The 15,756-nt window shown below is 39.1% G+C and overlaps 1 protein-coding gene across 1 annotated transcript; it reads left to right on the top strand.

The window, feature by feature from the left end:
• The first annotated feature begins 5,232 nt into the window (after window positions 1-5,232).
• On the top strand, window positions 5,233-14,954 carry LOC128011539 (transcription factor ETV6-like). Its single transcript, XM_052594047.1, has 9 exons — window positions 5,233-5,535; window positions 6,027-6,153; window positions 6,684-6,848; window positions 6,939-7,058; window positions 7,758-7,862; window positions 8,400-8,564; window positions 8,697-8,839; window positions 8,925-9,025; window positions 13,994-14,954. The coding sequence occupies exons 1-9, from the start codon at window positions 5,500-5,502 to the stop codon at window positions 14,175-14,177; spliced, it is 1,146 nt and encodes a 381-aa protein (XP_052450007.1). The 5' UTR covers window positions 5,233-5,499; the 3' UTR covers window positions 14,178-14,954.
• The last annotated feature ends 802 nt before the right edge of the window (window positions 14,955-15,756 follow it).

Raw genomic sequence — 15,756 nt, 5'->3', positions numbered from 1 at the left:
CTATATATATATACAGTGGGGCTCGAAAGTTTGGGCACCCCTTGCAGAATCTGTGAAAATATGAGTAATTTTCAAAAAATAAGAGAGATCATACTAAATGCATGTTATATTTTATTTAGTACTGTCCTGAGTAAGATATTGTACATAAAAGATATTAACATTTAGTACACAAGACAAAAACATTGCTGAAATTATTAAAATAACCCTACTCAAAAGTTTGGGAACCCTTGGTTCTTAGTACTGTGTTCTGTTACCTGATGATCCTCGGCTGTCTTTCTGTTTTGTGATGGTTGTGCATGAGTCCCTTGTTTATTCTGAACAGTTAAACTGAGCAGTGTTCTTCAGAAAAATCTTTAAGCTCCTGCAGATTCTTCAGTTTTCCAGCATCTTTGCATATTTTAACCCTTTCCAGCAGTGACTTTATGATTTTGAGATACATCTTTTCACACTGAGGACATTTGAGGGACTCAAACACAACTATTTAAAAAGATTCAAACATTCACTGATGCTCCAGAAGGAAACAAGATGCATTAAGAGCTGGGAGTGAAAACTTTTGGAATTTGAAGATCAATGTAAATTGTACTTAATTTGTGTACCGGGAAACATACAAGTATCTTCTGTTGCTTACGAAGGGCAGAACTAAATTAAAAAAATATATATATTGTAAGGGAAACAGGTCAATTTAGCTCAAAGGGAATCATTTAAGATTTTAAAGGGAATTTGAACAGAATCACTGTTTCACGGCTGGTCACGGAGACGCGCCTGCGGTTCAGTGAACGAGCCGTTTAACATCAAATCTGCGCTGGATACTAATATCCAAACTATAGTGAAACCACTATCAATTAGCACAGTAACAAGATCGGCAGTTTAAGACATTAACTTGTAAGCACAAAACACAAGATACTTCTCTTTTCAATATGAATAAGGCTTTATTAGATAAATCTAAGACATATAAACTAATCTAACACATAAACGCACGCACACACACATTCACACAAGTTGCAGGGAGGTCGAAAGTTAGGGAAAGATGAGTTTAAGAGAATGGAAATATGGAATCCCAAGTTAACAGCAATACGTTAAATTGCATAGACATGAACAACCATCAATCACGTAATTAACCCTTGCATTGAGTTCCTCAATGTGACTAAAATTATATTAGATACACCAGCACAACAAATATCTGGGGATACGTTGCCTTAGTTTCCTGTGAAAGGGACTCCCGTTGAAAGGGGTATCCCGGTGTCGCTGATTGGCTGGAAGTTCAGTAGTGAAGTGACGTCTTGGGAAGCCCGTGGTTGTTGGGCGTTGGCTCAAAGTGCAGAGTCGTGTGCGCTGGTCGAAGTTGAACGGGCATCCAAGGTCAGGCGTCGGAGACTCGACGTTACAAAACTTAACTCAGAACACGAAACTCTCAAACGGAAAAGAAAAGAAATAAAGTTTGACGAGACTAGGTTGTGTTCCTTTTCATTGTGGCATAGTAGCAGCAGGCAGGCACACTGGAACCGCGCTCAAAGAAAAAAGATGAGTAACCGCATGGCTAGATGCTACAAGCTAAAGCTAGGTAGCAAAGCTACAAGCTAAAAGCTAAGAGCAGGCATGACTGATAGCACGAGCAAGGCTGGAACTAAAAGCAGACTAAAAGCCCGCATGACTGATAGCAGCAGCTAGACTAGAACTAAAAGCAAAAATTTAATCGTATCCAAAGTATTTAAACTTTCCTGTTGGCCACCCCTCAAATGTTGCCTTGACCAATCAGATATGTTCTTGGGGTGGGTATCATAAATCATTTGTTTATCTTACCAAGCATGTGGTTCTTGCCTCACAGGGTCTAATTTTGGACATGATTCCTATAACACGATTATGATATATTTTACAAATAAATGATTGTCAGGACAATATCAAGCAAGAAAATGCGATTATTTCAATACTAGACATGACTATGTATCCTATAGTTATCAAAAGACATACACAATAAGTGATTGTACATGATAGTCAAATGTGTGGGTTACACGTAAATGAATATGGAGTTAAGCAATGGAATGATTCATTCATAAGTCTTTTTTGAGTTCATTCTGGTCCATATATAATGTATAAAAAGGGTTTCTTTGCCATTCTCTGGCAAAGGACTTTTCTGTGAAGACAAAGGTTTAAAGCCCTTCCCCCTTAGGAATTTCAGTCTGGTTTCACTGGCTGGGGGGGGAAGTCAATGCAAGTATTTAACTTGATCTCCTGGGTTTACATGTGATGTCCAGCGTTGCATTCCAATCACGAACAATAAATTTGACAATCTCTTCTTCGAATTAAAATTGTCAATAATTGTTCTATTGGTGTTAATGTTGAAAGCTGTTGTGTGAACAAGTTGGTTGGTTGGTTATCTTGCTTGGTTCTTGTGGCACTAGAACTGATTTATGACTTCCTGAGGAATTCAGCTCATGTTTCAATGCACACAGCTCTGATAGACTCTTTGATTTGTCTGATTTGACTCATTTCTGCTACAATATTTCAACAAAATAAGACAAATTTGGCCATCTTCATCGTGTTCAAAAGTTTTCACCCCCCAGCTCTTCATGCATCTTGTTTCCTTCTGGAGCATCAGTGAATGTTTCAATCTTTTTAAATAGTTGTGTTTGAGTCCCTCAAATGTCCTCAGTCTGAAAAGATGCATCTCAAAATCATAAAGTCCCTGCTGGAAAGGGTTCAAATATGTAAAGATGTTGGAAAACTGAATAATCTACAGGATTTTTCTGAAGAACGCTGCTCAGTTTAACTGGTCAGAACAGACAAGGGACTCATGCTCAACCATCACAAAACAGAAAGACAGTCGAGGATCATCAGGTAACAGAACACAGTACTAAGAACCAAGGGTTCCCAAACTTTTGAGTGGGGTTATTTTAATAATTTCAGCATTTTTTTTGGTCTTGTGGAATAAATGTTAAAATATTTAATGCACAATATCTTACTCAGGACAGTACTAAATAAAAAATAACATGCATTTAGTATGATCTCTCTTATTTTTTGAAAATTACACATTTTTCACAGATTCTGCAAGGGGTGTCCAAACTTTCGATCCCCACTGTATATATATATGGGGGAAGTCGTGGTCTAATGGTTAGAGGGTTGGACTCCCAATCGAAGGGTTGTGGGTTCTAGTCTCGGGCCGGACGGAATTGTGGGTGGGGGGAGTGCATGTACAGTTCTCTCTCCACCTTCAATACCACGACTTAGGTGCCCTTGAGCAAGGCATCGAACCCCCAACTGCTCCCCGGGCGCTGCAGCATAAATGGCTGCCCACTGCTCCGGGTGTGTGCTCACAGTGTGTGTGTGTGTGTGTGTTCACTGCTCTGTGTGTGTGCATTTCGGATGGGTTAAATGCAGAGCACAAATTCTGAGTATGGGTCACCATACTTGGCTGAATGTCACTTCACTTTCACTTTTCACTTTCATATATATATATATATATATTATACACAGTTGTGCTCCAATTTCTACATACGTGCCCTTTGTAATGAAAGAAGAATGTAAAAATAATTATGAATTATTTATACATTTGTTCTTTCTTTCAAAAGTGTAGCATAAAATTATAATAATAATAAATAAACTCTAATTAAAGTGCAGGAAAATCCCTTTAATGTTTTTTTCTCAAATACACAACAATGGCCACAGTTAGTATGTATATCCTAAATTATTATTTTTGAAGAATATTCTCATTCAAAATCGAATTTATGACCACACCAGGGAGACTAGGAACATAATATATTTCTGATGTGCAGCAAAAATAGTTTACAAATTAGAAAGTATAATTAAGAAGTTCCAATTTACAGAAAATTATACATAACTGCCTACAAGTGGACATGGGTCTATGGCCAAAGACTCTCCAAGGATCACAGCTGGAGAACTGCAGAAAATATAATATGGCCACTTTTATTACTGGAGAAGTTATTATTAACATCCATCCATACGTTTCCCACGTTGCTTGTGCAGTCGGGTATTAGAGGTGTGCGATACCGCTAGATTTGGTATCGATCCGATACCAAGTAAATACAGGGCCAGTATCGCCGATACCGATACCAATATCGATACTTTTTAATAATTAAGGTGGATGCGTCTTCAACCTAAATCTAAATGAATTTTCATGACTTTTAATTTGTTTTTGTGATTTGCATTTTGGGTTATTAATCAGTACTACGAAAGCTTTTGTTCAGAAACAACTTTTGGTTACTTCTGATTTATTTAAATAAACAAAGTTACAAAATGATTACTTCACAAATATAAAAAATGTAAAAACAAATTCTCTTTTCAAGTAGCATGTTAATAAAAAAATGTTTCTCCTCTTGTGCACTTCTTTTCAGGATTGTTTTCTTAAAGTCACAACGTTTTACTTCACAATGTAAAACAAATTCTCCTTATACAAAATTCCTGAAGCCGACATCTTCCACTATGGAAAGAGGCTGCAGGTCCTTCACAATCATTTCTGATAGGCGCCTTGTAATATCCACTGCTCTTGGAGAATCAGTTATTGATAAAATAATAAAAAATAATTAATTCTGGTGCACATCTAGGTGAAGTTTAAATATAGAAACTAGTATCCCTTTCACAGCTAACACAAAAAGGGTAGATCGGCCTGAAAATACAGCCATACAACGCTCTTCTTTCTCTCCGCCTCTGACTGACTGCTGTTAGAAATGCGCGGCTGAGCGGTGCGCGCGCCTGACTGCTGGTGGTAGCGCTAGTGGTGAGTCACGTGACGGTACAACACAGGAGAGGGGGAGGAAAGCAGTGTCGAGCACGAGCAGCACTCTTATAGCTTGCTCTGCTCTGTGACAGCAGCAGCATTTTGACAAACACGGCCAGGTGGCAAAACGAGAGAAACTGAAACTTAAGTATCGATATTTTCCCGTTGGTATCGATCAATACCGATACCAACGTTGGTATCGATATTATCGATATTAGTATCGATCTGCCCACCTCTATCGGGTATAGCTTATACGCGCCTCAGAAAATTGTCGACAGAAATACCGTAGAGCTAATCTAATCTAATCTAATCTAAACTAATCTAATCTTTCTTTCTTTCTAACTTTTTTTTTTAATATCAGAGATTATACAGTGTTTTATCATGGTTCTTTGTTGTTCATAAAGTTTCGCTCTTATTGCACTTTTAAAGTTTTACCACTGCTTAATTCACGCGCATTGAATCTCTCTGGGCTTTCAGGAAATACCAGATTGGTTACCTGAAGCACAGGCTCGATCTCTTCCCCGCACTGTTTGCGAGGTTCCTGTGCACACATGATCCGTTCTCTTTCGCTTTCATTTCCCGGAAGGATTCTTAATATTGCAGCGATTCGAATCAGAAAACACTAACTCTGCGGTGCGAGACTGCGACTTTACGCGACAACACACGCTGTATTTGGTGCATATATCGATCAGCTGTTGATACAGTAATCAGGTATTTATACTGTAGTGAATATTTCTGAGTTTGGGAAGTCCTGAAGGTTACAGAACATGAGTGACGCCTCCTCACCGCCACCTTTAATAAAGGTAAGATCCGTGATAAACACAGCACCAAATAACAGTGGGCTATAGTAAACAAATGACTTTGAATTAGAAGTCAATGCCACAAATTAGTGCCACAAAACGAAAAATACTTTAATCACATGAAAATCACCTCAAACTGCTCACTTGACCATTAGCAATATTATATTCAACTAACTTTTTATGTTGTTATTTTGTAAACCCTCTCAAATGTCATAAAAACGTTAAATATCCATGTAGATTTTTTGATGCTAATATACTTAATTAAAAATTTAGGCGACAGTGCAAAACTGAAAATAAAAACTGTTGTGTGTCTCAAATTTACTTTCACTTTTGCTGTGTGAATTGAGATTTCAGTTTGTTTTCATACAGCAAGAGTGATTGTCTTGTTTTTGATTCATTCATAAAAATGCTTTATGATACATCACTAAAAACATGGATTTTGGATTTATTAGATTTTCATTGCAGTATATGTTCTTTCCGCTTTCCCTTCCAAGCTTCAGCAGAGCTGCAATGGGAACGAACCCTCAGTTTGCTCTCCGGTTCTGCACGACCCTCAAAATGAGCCTTCCTCCGTGTACGAGACGGTGCCTGATGAACTCTGCAAGCTACCTGGAAGACTATGTATGTCCCCACATAAATAACTTATACAGTAGATCATAACAACGAAATGTGTAAAAGAAGTCAAAACCTACTGTCACACTTGGAAATATTAAAACCCTGTGCCTGCATTACATCACATCAGTTTTGAATATGCATAAGTGCATCACATCAGTCTTACATCGCATCAGTTTTGAATATGCATGAGTGCATCACATCAGTTTTACATCACATCAGTTTTGAATATGCATCAGTGCATCACATCAGTTTGGAATATGCACAAAGGCAATGATGTTCTCCAAATTATGACCAAAATTTTGCTCCAAAAAGGGCTTAATATGTCACAAAGTATAGGAAATCAAGGATTTATTGCTTGAATGGTGTTTTTATGTAGCCATGTCCATTGCAGCTTAATTATTATTCTCTAAAATGCCCATAAAATGAGCATAAAATAAACAAATTCATACAAATTTGGAATGACATGAGGATGAATAAATGCCGACTGTCTACATTTTTGGGTGAACTAACACTGTGTTTTATGGGTGTAATGTAAGGCATCAATCCATCTTTATGGAATAAGGAGGACGTGAATCTCTGGTTGCGCTGGGCTCAGAGGGAATATTCTCTGCGACGTGCGGACCACCAAAAATTTGAGATGAATGGAAAGGCACTTTGTCTTCTCACCAAAGAGGACTTCCGTCTTCGCTGTCCCAGCTCTGGTGCGTGCTACTGAAATGAATTCTAGTTATCAGTTTTGTTCATAGCTGTCATGATAACTGTGCTCTGTGAATGGCAACTGCTGTGAACAGGTGATGTTCTGTATGAACTCCTTCAACATGTGAAGCAGCAGAGGAGATGTGCCATCTTCAGTCTGCTGTCCAGCTCCAACACACAGTCACATCAGACGTCCAGCTCGCACGGGACTACAGGTGATTTGACAGGGTGGTTCATAACAATCTATTATTCATAAAATTAGAAATGTTAAGCTAAAGTCTTAAATGCAATCAAATTTATCCATTTGGAACAGTCGTGCATGTATTATTTGATCGCATGCATATTTTCATACAATTATTCATTTGGTTATTTTGGTTTACATTTACAGAATTTTAGAGTAAGTTAAAAGTTTTCCTTGTTCCTTTATTATGGGCATTTTGATTAAGTCTGACTTCCTATTTGAATAGTTGCCAGAGAATAAATGAAATGGCTTGCTGAAGCTTGTAACAAACACATAGTTGAAGGAACCAAGAGACTGTTTTTGCTCCATGGAGTCCTTATAAATGACAACATTCTGCATATCATAGTTCTGAACACTTTATATCAGTATTTTATAGAAAGTCCTTTATAACTGATACTGACGGGAAGCACACTGATCTGCTTCATGGGGTTAAATAATGCTTTTTATTTATTCAGGAGGGAATTTCCTGGTTGTAAAGCAGCTAGAGCTGTTGCCAGTAGGTGTGGCTAAATTAGACCTACCAATAGTACACAATACATTACTTTCATATTTGTCCTCTTTCCATGTAATGTTATAAATAAAATGAATGGTTTTGCAATTAATACATAGCATTTGATGAGTTGTCTTGCAGGTCCTTATGTTTCCTCTAACACACATGTTCCTGTTTGTCCAGTAAATACAAACTCCTGGGTGTTAACAGCTGGATGCAGCACAGATCAGAGCCAGAAGAAGAAACCTCTGTCTGCTGACCCTGAGTATTCACATGGCATGCACAGAGGTCAGGGCTTAAACCGTCTTTATTGACTCCAGAAAGTCACGTGGGTAGAGCTCACCCAAACTTGCTGAAAATGTATTACCTCTCAGGACAGCCAAGACAGAGATGAGATTGTTTTTCATCAGAACAGATGGAGAAACGTAGCATTATGTCACTTGCTCACCAATGGATGCTCTGTAGTGATTGGGTGAAGTCAGAATGAGTCCAAACAACTGATAAAACCTGATAGTTTTACAAATGACTAAAATATTGCCACAATTTACATAAAAAAGTCATGGAAGCAAATTTGTGGCCACAATATCTATTTTATTTCATCGGCATGTCATATGTTTGGGCTTCATAAAAAAATGCACACACTTTTGTAATAGAATGTTAAAATGGAAGTGTAGAATTGTACGTTCAAACTTTTTAAAAATGTTCTGCGGCCCCTAGAGGATCCTGGCTTCCTGACTGATTCAAGATTTTAATATGGGAATTTAAAAACTTCAACCATTTCACCCTAGATATTGTATGACTCTCCTTTTATTTCACTTTTTGCAGAGATTTCACATCATTCTCCCAAGGAAAATAATCAACAGACATTGCCAGACAAAACCAGACAACCAGTAAATGTTTACCGTACAAATGAGCCTCTCAACCTGTCCAATAAACCCACAAGACCTGCAAACACCACACAAACCTCGGAGGCCAATGGAAAGATTGCAGGTGCTCATCTATATTGCTTTAGACATTGTAAACTGGTATTAACATGAAAAACTATACCAGACGTTGTTCAAATTTACTGTGTTTCAAAAATCATAAAGAAACATGCCTGTTACTATTCCATCTTTTCGTTAGACTGCAAACTCTTATGGGACTATGTGTACCAGCTGCTGTCGGACAGCAGGTATGAGGCCTTCATTCGCTGGGAGGATCCAGACGCCATGGTCTTCAGAGTGGTGGATCCCAATGGACTGGCACGACTCTGGGGCAACCACAAAGTACTGCAGCAGACAAGACCAGCTCACTTCTTCATTGATTTAAATATGATCAATAAAAACTGGGTCTGTTTGTTTGTTATTGCAGAACAGGGCCAATATGACCTATGAGAAAATGTCCAGAGCATTACGTCATTACTACAAGCTCAACATTATCAAGAAAGAGACAGGCCAGAGGCTGCTCTTCCGGTGAGTGGAGGCACTCGGAAAGCATTTAATGCATATTTGTATTTTTTGTACTTCAATGTAGTAGTCAGGTGGTGTGGTTTTTCTTTCATTAGTTGGTGGTGATGGCGATATAATTCCATTTAATTAAGGAGATGTACCCTTTGATAAAAAAAATACTTGATTATAATGAGAGTGCATTTAAATTTTGAAAGAATAATTTACAAAACAGTTCTGGTAATAAATATTTTACCAGAAATCAAATAAAAGGCTGGTTATTGTACTGAAAGAGAGTGCACCAGGGTTGCCAGGTTTTCACAACAAAACCCACCCAGAAATCGTATTCTGTATAATAACATAATCCATCGTCACTTAAGTAGTACTTGAAAATGTTCATAGATCCATGAGTACTCCAGAGTAAATCATAAATACCTACATGCATCATAAGAAGACAAAATTATGAGTTCACCTGCAAGACAATCGGCAGATTACAGAAAACAACAACAACAACAAATAAAGATACACATCTAAATTAAAGGGGGGGTGAAATGCTATTTCATGCATACTGACTTTTTTACACTGTTAAAGAGTTGGATTCCCATGCTAAACATGGACAAAGTTTCAAAAATTAAGTTGTACGTTTGAAGGAGTATTTTTGTTCCCAAAATGCTCCTTCCGGTTTGTCACAAGTTTCGGAAAGTTTTTTTCGAGTATGGCTCTGTGTGACGTTAGATGGAGCGGAATTTCCTTATATGGGTCCTAAGGCACTTCTGCCGGAAGAGCGCGCGCTCCCGTATAGCGAGGCTGAGCAGCACAGACATTTCACTGATCAGAGCGATTCACTGATCAGAGCGAGAGCGTCGCGAAAAGTCACAAAAGAAGTGTGTTTTTGGTTGCCAGGGCAAGACAACCCTGCACAGATTACCAAAAAAAAACAGCATTAAGGGACCAGTGGATGGAGTTTATTTTTACAGAGCATCAACGGAGTTGTGCAAGTGTTTTTGTTTGTTCCCTGCACTTCGAAGATGCTTGTTCACAAGGCCCAGTTTGACGACGGATTTGCGTAACGTTTATTTCTTAAGGATGATGCAATCCCAAGGAAAAAGGATCACGATCGTGTGTTGGAACCGCAGGCGGTGAGTAAAACTGCTTCAAATATGTCTTCAAATGTCACAGCTTCCACATGCTCTCAACGCAAAAGCCTATTCGCGCTCGTGATTCTTTAGCTCCGCCCACACGTCACGCCTCCAGTCGGTCGTGTTTTTCCGGGAAAAGTCGGTACAGACTATCTTTCTCTTATAAATATAATAAAACTAAAGACTTTTTGGATTTATGAAGGATGCAGTACTACTCTATATGTACTCAAGATTAACAGGATATTGAGTGAAAACGAGCATTTCACCCCCCCTTTAAATGACTGAACCAAAAAAAATAAATGATAAAAATGTAACAGGGCTGTTCTAGGTGGGGATTCAACAGGCACTGACCAGGCCAAAGGGCATTACCCTGTACTCATAGTGGCCCATCGGGGTGTTGAAAGCAGTCTTCCACTCGTCCCCTTCTCGAATCCTGACCAGATGGTAGAAATTTCGGAGATCTAATTTAGTGAATATGGTGGCACCTTGCAGGATCTCAAAAGCAGAGGTCATCAGGGGCAGGGGGTAGCGATTCTTAATGGTGATGCAGTTGAGACCCCTGTAGTCGAAGCAAGGCCTGAGGTCACCACCATCCTTCTTCTCAACAAAGAAAAACCCCACTCCAACAGGTGAGGTTGAAGTACGAATAAAACCATTATCCAAGGCTTCCTTGAGGTACTTCTCCATAACGGTACTCTCAGGGGCAGAGAGAGGGTAAAGCCTAACCCGCGGTGGGCATGCTCCAGGAACCAAGTCTATGGCACAGTCATATGGTCTGTGGGGAGGAAGGGAGGTGGCTCGGGACTTGCTGAAGACTTCCTTGAGGTCAGCATACTCTGGAGGAACTCTGGACAGATCAGGGAGAAAACACAGGAGGCATAATACTTTGGTTCTTCAAAATGGGAAGCTGCAGTGCATCCGTGGCCTGGGAAACTTGAGGCGACTCAGGGTGAAATGCTGGGCACTTCGCGGTGGCAAATTTAAACTGAGATACAGGTAGCTCTTGAGTATCAGATCTGTCTGGATTGAGATTGGCAGGGCACCTGGATAGTGTCGACACTGGCTCTGGGTATACCTCCAGTTTCTCGGTAGAACGGCAAAAAGAAAGAGCAGAAACACAACAGTTTGTTCCCCAACCTTTAACTATACCTCTAGACCAGTCAATATTTGGGTTGTGACAAGTTTGCCATGGAAATCCAAGAACTAAGGGGAGTTCTGGTAACTGGATAAGAAAAAACTGTATTAGTTCCTTGTCACCCCCAATTTCAAACTGAATAAACGAAGTGCAGTGACTAACCTGTCCTGACCACAGAGGTCTGCCGTCCAGAGCCGTGATGGTTAGAGGTTTCTGGAGGAGCATGGAAGGAATGCCCAAACATCTGGCTACATCAATATTCCAAAGAGTCGATGAAAGCACCAATCTGGTGATTCTGGTTTTTGTGGAAGATGGTGGCTTGGATAGTAACTCCAGAGGTTGTAGGATGAGGGAAGATATCTACTCTCGTTCCAGTTCCCCCTTTCCTGGACGAGAACTGGCTTTTCCCGACAATTCAGGACAGTTGGAGCGTAAATGGCCAAACTTTCCACAGTACAGACAGTGTCGCTCCCTCATCCGTCGATCCCTTTCTGTCCTGGTTAATCTAGTTCGACCCAGCTGCATGGGTTCCTCCAGATCACTGGATTTCCCTAGTGGTTCAAAAGTATTGGAAAATTCCTGAGGACGATACACACTGGTTTCCAGACGTGGTTCCTGTTGTCATTCTCAGAGACGAAGATCTATTCGGATAGCCACCTCAATTAAGGATTCCAACTCCGGAGCAGGGTCTCTAAAATCCAACTCATCCTTGAGTTCCAGAGACAAGGCCTGGTGGAATGTGGCCCTTAAAGCTTGCTGGTCCCAGCCACTCTCTGAAGCTAAGGTACGAAACTCAATGGCAAACTCTGCTACGCTTCGAGTGCCTTGAGAGAGTCAAAGCAAATGCTAGTCCACATCACCTGTGCTGGCTGGATGGTGGAAGACTTTCTTCATTTCAGCAATGAAGCTGCCACTGTTTGTCCCTGTTGGTCCCACAAAGCTGTGGCCCAGTCTAAAGCCTTGCCAGTAAGAAGGGTAATGATGTAAGCAACTTTGCTACCCTCTGTGGGGAAGCAGCCAGGTTGTAACTGAAATACTAGGGTGCATTGAGGGACAACCCACGACACTTCTCGGGACTGCCATCAAATCGTTCTGGTGTAATTTGGGTTCTGACAGGGCAGCTACCACTGCTTGAGAAGGATTACCATGTGACAGCTGAGGCTATTGTGATGCAGAGACTGGAGCCTGAAGATTTAAACGTTAAAGAATCTCAGTAAGGATCTGCTCATGTTGCTGAATGGCAGCAGCTTGCCCTGATATGGCAGACAGAATGCGATCCACATTAGATGGTGGTCGACTCTCCTCCGCTGGATTCATGTCTTGTAGTTCAGTCTTGCTCTAACGGGGCTGTTCTTGGTGGGGATTGAACCCGGGTCTTTTGGGTCCAAAGTCACTGAGTTAATGGATTGAGCTAACTCCCCACTAAATGAATCCAAGAGCAGGGATGAGCAAACGGCCATGAGTGGTGGGTCTTCAACAAAAGACAAACTTTATTAATAAAAGGTGCAAAAAAACAAGAGAAGCTGTGCTTCCAAAAAACAGTACAAAGAAAAATAGACACAAGGATCCAAAGGCTTAAACTTAAACTTTAACAGACTTAGCTTGCAACAGGTAACATAGGCTCAAGACTGAACAATAAAGCATGGCACAAACACACTTAAATTGGGCAACATACAGGTGTGATGCATCAGGCATAATGAGTGGTAGTGTTCAGCAGGAGTCTGGTGAGAGACGCCACCTGCCGACCAGGGGAAAAATAGCAGTCCAGTTAAGGATTCCTTACAAATAATAACAATAAAAGAAGTAATGTAGGAAATATGCTTCAAAGACTGGGAAATTGAATCCGGAAATAACGTCTCAACAGATATTATATGCTATAATATATGTTATTATCTATAGTAGATTAATATTACACTTATAACTATTATATCAAAGTATATATTATATTCAAGCTGTCTGGAATGCAGCATTAGATCAACAGGTTAAATAAACGAGCGTGTACTACAATCACAAGCCATTCTATAAACTGACATTTCAGCACTTGACAAATGCATAGCGACTCTTAAGTAACACTTAAAGTACCACCACATGCGATTCTGTTAAGTACATTTTTGGGAAACGCACATGTAACAATAACGAACATCCATAAAATGACTCGTAGAAAAAGCTCTTAAGCAGTAAGATCAATAATTATTGAGAAACGCAGCCCTAATTATGTTAATACACTTAAATAAAATTTTACAAAAGCACAGTTTGTAATATTTTCAAACACTTTACTTTAAAGTACATTTTAAATAAATTTTCTTATTTTGCTTTAGACAACATCGTAAAGCACATGTAAAAAACTTGATTCTAAGTTTAACTGTAGTGTTTTCAATAATATTTCTAAAATGAATCAAATATATAAAACTGCAACTTCATCAGTAGTTCTTGTATATACTGTATACATACACATACACACATTAAAACATCACATTAATGCTTCATCATTCAGGGTCATAGGTGATAAATGCTAGAGCAACATTTTTGAAAACAGACTTTTCATTTTCATTCTTTTTCATTAACAAGGAAGTGTTACACAAGCAGGCTAAAACTCTTTTCTGTTCATTCTGTTAAACTGGACATTGTTATCTCAAATAGAAAAATATTCCGGCTTGATCAATGATTGATATTGTTCAATCATACTTGTTCTTATGTTTTCAAACACTCTCTGTGCTGCAGGTTTCTGAAGACCCCTGAGGAAATCATGCAAGGCAGGTCAGACCGCACAGAACCGCCAGAGTCTCCTGACAGTCCTGCATCTCCAGATTACAGAGAAGACGCTCTGGAAGTATCACCTGTATCGACTCCTGCTACCATGAGCCCCAGCTATGACCACAACTTCAGCATATCACCAATCCCATAACATTCACTCTCTCGTTCTGATCCAGGATCAGCCTTAGTATTTCATTATCCAGACTTTTTAGAATGGGAAACCCAGAGCTGATCTTCTGTCAGAGTGGACATCCAATGCAGCACGATGTGAAAAGTCTTCAGCAGCACCAGAGACGGCTGATATCCCAGAGGTTCCTCAGGACTCAGTAATATTTCAGGAGACGCTCAGACCACATGGTTTTGACTTAGGATAGTAGTGTGCAGTTGTGAGCTGTTAGTATGTGTTAAAAGCTAAGCGACACTAATTTCGCAACACAACAATTCTGATTGAATCTCATAGTTGATTATTAGAGTTAATATGACATTTTCTCTCAGGTTGTAAAACTGTGCATTATTATTTTTTACAGATTTGTGAACTGCACTGCATTACTGTATTACATGGTTGATTTATACCCTTAATCAAATATCATTAATAATCTACAGAATGAAATATGTGTATTCATGAATAAACTAATTACTGTATAAAGGGAGTTGACAAATAAGATTCTAATGAACTTTTTTTTTAGGTTGAAAAGTATCGATTTTATATCTGATCACATTAGATTTTATCATTTCTTTCAGTACTATTTGCAGTTTTCTTATAGTAAATATTCCTGTATGACAAATAATTGTTTATTAAGTACAAATATTTCATCTTATCTAATATAATCTAGATTAATAATAATTAGAAAAATGTTGATGTATGGGTCAATGAAATGAAATACCATGGGCATAGGACCCACTTTGAGGTGTCAGCAAATAAAAAATGTAAAAATTTTCATTAAAAATACTTTTTGTATATATATATCAACATAGAATAGATTGTTTCTGGTTATGGCAAGCTGTACAAAATTTTATCGGCCTTAATCTTCATCCAGCAAATCATGATCAACTGGAAAAGTCATGGGATCTTTGAATATTGCTGTGACCAATGGGGCCTTTGAGTCAAAACTGTTGAGAATCACCTTGAAGCAATCCATTCAGCTGGGGGAAGTGACACATCACTGGCTTATTACTTACGGTAAATCAACCCTAACCGTAGTGTGTGAATGGTATGGTAGGTACATTTTAAATGATTTTATATAACAAGTTTTAGAAGAGGAAGTTGATAACTTTTAGATCTAGTGATTCATAGCTCTTCCATGGTTTAGTTCTTCCTGTAGGTGTGTGTGCTTGAAATCTACAATTGGTTTAGCTAATCTCTCATGACTGTGCTCGTTTTAAGACTAAATGTCAAGCATATGACTGCTCTAAGGACAACAATAATACATTACCTCTGTTAGCCTCTGAAAGAGCATAGACACACAAATAACAGGCCTACATTAGACATCACGAAGTGAGGAATTGATTTGAGAATGGGATCTCCTCGTTGGCTTCACATCATTCATAGTGTCCCGGGGGGGAAGGAGGGACTTCTGTGGTTTTGTAAAAAAAAATTGTTTTGATTTAACAACACCATGACCGTCTGTATTAATATGTTGTGCTGATGCTTCACATTCAAAGTCAGCTCAAAGTTAGCAGAAGAACTCGTACCATCTGAAATTATTCTAGTCATGTCATCACCGTTATGC

The sequence above is a fragment of the Carassius gibelio genome, chromosome B23 (genome assembly GCF_023724105.1).
Source record: "Carassius gibelio isolate Cgi1373 ecotype wild population from Czech Republic chromosome B23, carGib1.2-hapl.c, whole genome shotgun sequence".
Classification (NCBI taxonomy): Eukaryota; Metazoa; Chordata; class Actinopteri; order Cypriniformes; family Cyprinidae; genus Carassius; species Carassius gibelio.
This window is presented reverse-complemented; position numbering and strand designations above follow the sequence as displayed.

Bases quoted from the DNA above. Each gene is read 5' to 3' on its own strand.
- LOC128011539 (XM_052594047.1), top strand. From the start codon at position 5,500: ATGAGTGACGCCTCCTCACCGCCACCTTTAATAAAG. The intron at 8,565-8,696 runs GTGCTCATCTAT...TCTTTTCGTTAG, and splicing joins GGCCAATGGAAAGATTGCAG to ACTGCAAACTCTTATGGGAC. The intron at 8,840-8,924 runs GTACTGCAGCAG...TTGTTATTGCAG, and splicing joins GACTCTGGGGCAACCACAAA to AACAGGGCCAATATGACCTA.